The 3635-nt window shown below is 30.7% G+C and overlaps 1 protein-coding gene across 1 annotated transcript; it reads left to right on the top strand.

Moving 5' to 3' along the window:
* Positions 1-2628: 2628 nt before the first annotated feature.
* Positions 2629-3430, top strand: LOC149231241 (transcription factor bHLH149-like). The gene has a single exon (XM_089376239.1). The coding sequence runs from the start codon at positions 2686-2688 to the stop codon at positions 3259-3261; it is 576 nt and encodes a 191-aa protein (XP_089232365.1). The 5' UTR covers positions 2629-2685; the 3' UTR covers positions 3262-3430.
* The last annotated feature ends 205 nt before the right edge of the window (positions 3431-3635 follow it).

A 3635-nucleotide genomic window follows, 5' to 3' on the forward strand; every position in this document is an offset into this window, starting at 1 on the left:
TTTCAGATATTTAATTTGAAAATTTATTTATTTACTTAATATATTCAAATATTTTAATAAAGTATATTGAAATGTCCAATATACAATTCACACATTGTATTCATATTTTTGTTTTTATAAGCGAATATCTTATTAAATCCTTACTACATACCATTTATTTATATATATTCAAATATTTTAATAAAGTATATTGAAATGTCCAATATACAATTCACACATTGTATTCATATTTTTGTTTTTATAAGCGAATATCTTATTAAATCCTTACTATATACAATTTATTTCCATTGTTTAACACATAAAAAGTGATATGCTAAATTAGTAATAAGTATATGGGGTGATTGTTTAATTGAAACGTATGTTTTTTATGGTGTTCAAATACACTAGAACACATGAAAGAGATGCATCATGTTACATGGATTAATATTAGTTTTCAAGGATTAGAGAATATTAATTATTTTTATTTTAATATAATTATTGTTGAAAGATTCAATTCAATAATTTTATAATAAAATTTAATAAAAACGTAATAATAAACTGAAAAAATAATGATAAATCTTAGAACTCAGATATGTGAGAAGTTAATAGGTAAAAAATGATTCATTAATGACTATATTAACATGTTTAATTTTAAAAGAAAATAATTAATTAATTAATTTTTCTAATCAAAATAAATTAACGTTTAATAAAAAATACATGTTCGTATAAATATATTGATTTATAATTTTTTTTTGATATAATTTCTATTTTTATATAAAATTTAGTAAAATAAATGTAAGAAAGAACATTTGTTTGTATTTTGTTTTTTTTATGTTTTCATTATTTTTGTAAATTAATACTTTATATTACTAAAATATACTTAAAAAATACATGATTAATTAATACTTCATATTATTAGAATATATTAAAAAATACATAGTTATTACATCTATCTAATAAAGAATTTCTCAATAATTTTAGTGAGATACAAAAATATGCATAGACTAAAACTTTACTAAGTAACGGTGAGTCTTAAAAAAAAACCATAATACTAATTTCAAATTAAAAAAAATTACAAAACCCCTTCATCATGTTTTAACTTTTATTACCTTTACATTCATTCAAAACAATATAACAAATGTAATAAATAGTTCTATATAATATATAGAAGTTAAGTTATTTTTAAAAATTGTGCAATGCATGCCTAACAATAAGACTTTAAAATTGAGAATTAATATTATTTGAGAAAAATAACTAAAAAAATAATCAAATTATACATTAAAAAGTAAAATTAAAAATTTTGAAAATTAATTATAATAAAAAGCCAAAAAAAAAATTGAAAATTGATTATAATAAGAAGTGAATAATTAACTCATATATGTGTATTAATAATATATGTGTAATTTTTAATCTTTTCATTAGTAAAAAACTAATAGCAGTAATTTATGTATAAATTAGTTTTCTTAATAAATGTAAATACAAGTAAAATTATCTTTTTATTAATATTTTATAAATTAATAAATAAAATAATCATTTGATTAAAAAAATTTAAAGTGGATATGTAAGAAAATTTTTTAAATAAATAATTCACTATAAGGTTAAAATGTCTTACCATAAGTTCATGGGATCTTGTATAGATGGTGATTAAGTGTTTTGTTAAGATACATTTTGGTGTGAAAAATGTCTTTACCATAAATTTATGGGATGTTGTATAGATGGTGATTAAGTGTTTTGTTAAGATACTCTTTGGTGTGAAATCATTGATGTATATGATGAAAATGTAATCCTCCCAAACTTTAAAAGAAAAATGCCCAACCATAAAACCTTAAAATTAAGATTTAATAATATTTTGGAAAAATGTTTTATTTATTTATTTTGATTTTTAAAAAATAATGTTTTAAAGTTAATATTATAAATGAAGAATTTAAAATTATTACACATAAGAAGTCAGTGATTAACTCATCATTATAGGCCTAACGCTACACTCATACATGTTATAAATATAAAGGGGAGTTGATAATTGTCCCGACCCAACTAAGTTTTTGTTAATAACCTTGAATACAAACAAAATGATCATTTCATTACTATTTTATAAAATTTTAAATACAAAATTATCATTTCAAACATGCGTTGCAAACATTTATAACAAATATATCTAGGGGTTACCTGCGCGACTGTCTATGGGATTCACGTGATGGCTAAGTTCGGCATTTACTGAATGTAAGAGAACTTAATAATTAAGGGCGGACATTTCACCTGCCTCCCTACATTAAAGATGTAAGAAACTACGTAACGCTATTTTATAAATAGGAATCTGCCTCAATTTAGGGCGTAAATACAGGAAGAGAAGACCTAAATCTCCGTTACAGGAATCTTGAGAAGCCCGAAATTGCTCTGTAGATTTCCTGTGTCATGGCGGATCTTCGCGGCAAGCCAGCGTCCATGATGGGCTTGCGTTGTCTGGCCGGTGGTGGAAATAAATGTTGAGGGGATGGGGACGCCTGAAGTAAGGCCAATGCGACACCGCGACGGCCTCGCATGTGATCACATGTTCTACGAACGGGCCCTACTTTGCAATGTACTCCTCAGTCCATAAACCCACAGGTCTCCTCTCTTTAAATCGGCGCAGAAAGGGGGCCTCAGCAGGAACCTCACACTTGCAATAAAGTTTTGCCTGAGGGGTAAAAGTATCATCTGTAATTTGCCATGGAAGAGCCTTATGGAGGTGGGAAAGAGGGAGCACGGAGTGCTCTTTTCCAAGGGAATTATTTGTGCAATCTGGTTGCCTTGTTTCGCCGCGTGAGATTGGAACGGGCGACCAGTGTCTGTGCGCGAAGTCGGGTGGTAAAATTGGCTGCGGATCTGTCCGTGGCCATGACGACAAGATGTCGAACCCAGTGGAGCAGGGCTATCGTTCGCAAATACGTTTCCAGGCTCAAGAAAACCCGTGGCCTAAAGCGAGTATTTAAGTGCAGCGGGAATTTGCAGAAAATGAGATCAGTGTCTGTCAAAGCAAAGCCCTTGAAAACGACCGCTGCTAGCAAGAAGCCGGTTAGTCGGCTGAGGGGAGCGCCGTCATGGTACGAGGAAGAAGAACGCACCTCGGCTTCACGCATGCAAAGCCTGAGGTTGCTCGTCCCAGGAGGCCAGCGGCTGGACACGCCCGTTTTGTTAGAAGAGACCGCGGACTACATCGTGGCGCTTAAGATGCAGGTTCAGGCCATGCAGGCACTCGCAAACTGCTACACAAATTCGAGTGCTCATGCTCCTTGTCATGTTTAGAAACAAAGTCACAAGGTGCTCTTGCTCCTCGACAGGCATTTTGCAGGTGGCTAGTTATTTTTATGTCTACGAGAGAAACAAAAACATAGGGGCGTTTGAAAAGACACGGCTCATTAGTGAAATTAGATTTCTGTTAGATTTCTGTAAATCTTATGTCTTCAATAATGGAGATGAATGTACTGCGGCTGCTCCTTTGCTCATCCATTGTTAATTCTGCTCTTTAAATCTGTATGTGTATGTACCTTTGGCTGCTAACAAACTAAAACTCCACATTCTGGATTTCTCTGTCTTCTTGATACCTTTCAGATGCTATGGCCGGTGGAAATGAAGCCTAAATCTATAGGCTTGCTTTTTCTTTATTGTACAACAGGGAA

The sequence above is a fragment of the Pinus tabuliformis genome, chromosome J, assembly GCF_031772625.1.
Source record: "Pinus tabuliformis cultivar Carrire ecotype Pingquan chromosome J, CPIR1, whole genome shotgun sequence".
NCBI lineage: Eukaryota > Viridiplantae > Streptophyta > Pinopsida > Pinales > Pinaceae > Pinus > Pinus tabuliformis.

Bases quoted from the DNA above. Each gene is read 5' to 3' on its own strand.
- LOC149231241 (XM_089376239.1), top strand. From the start codon at position 2,686: ATGGAAGAGCCTTATGGAGGTGGGAAAGAGGGAGCACGGAGTGCTCTT.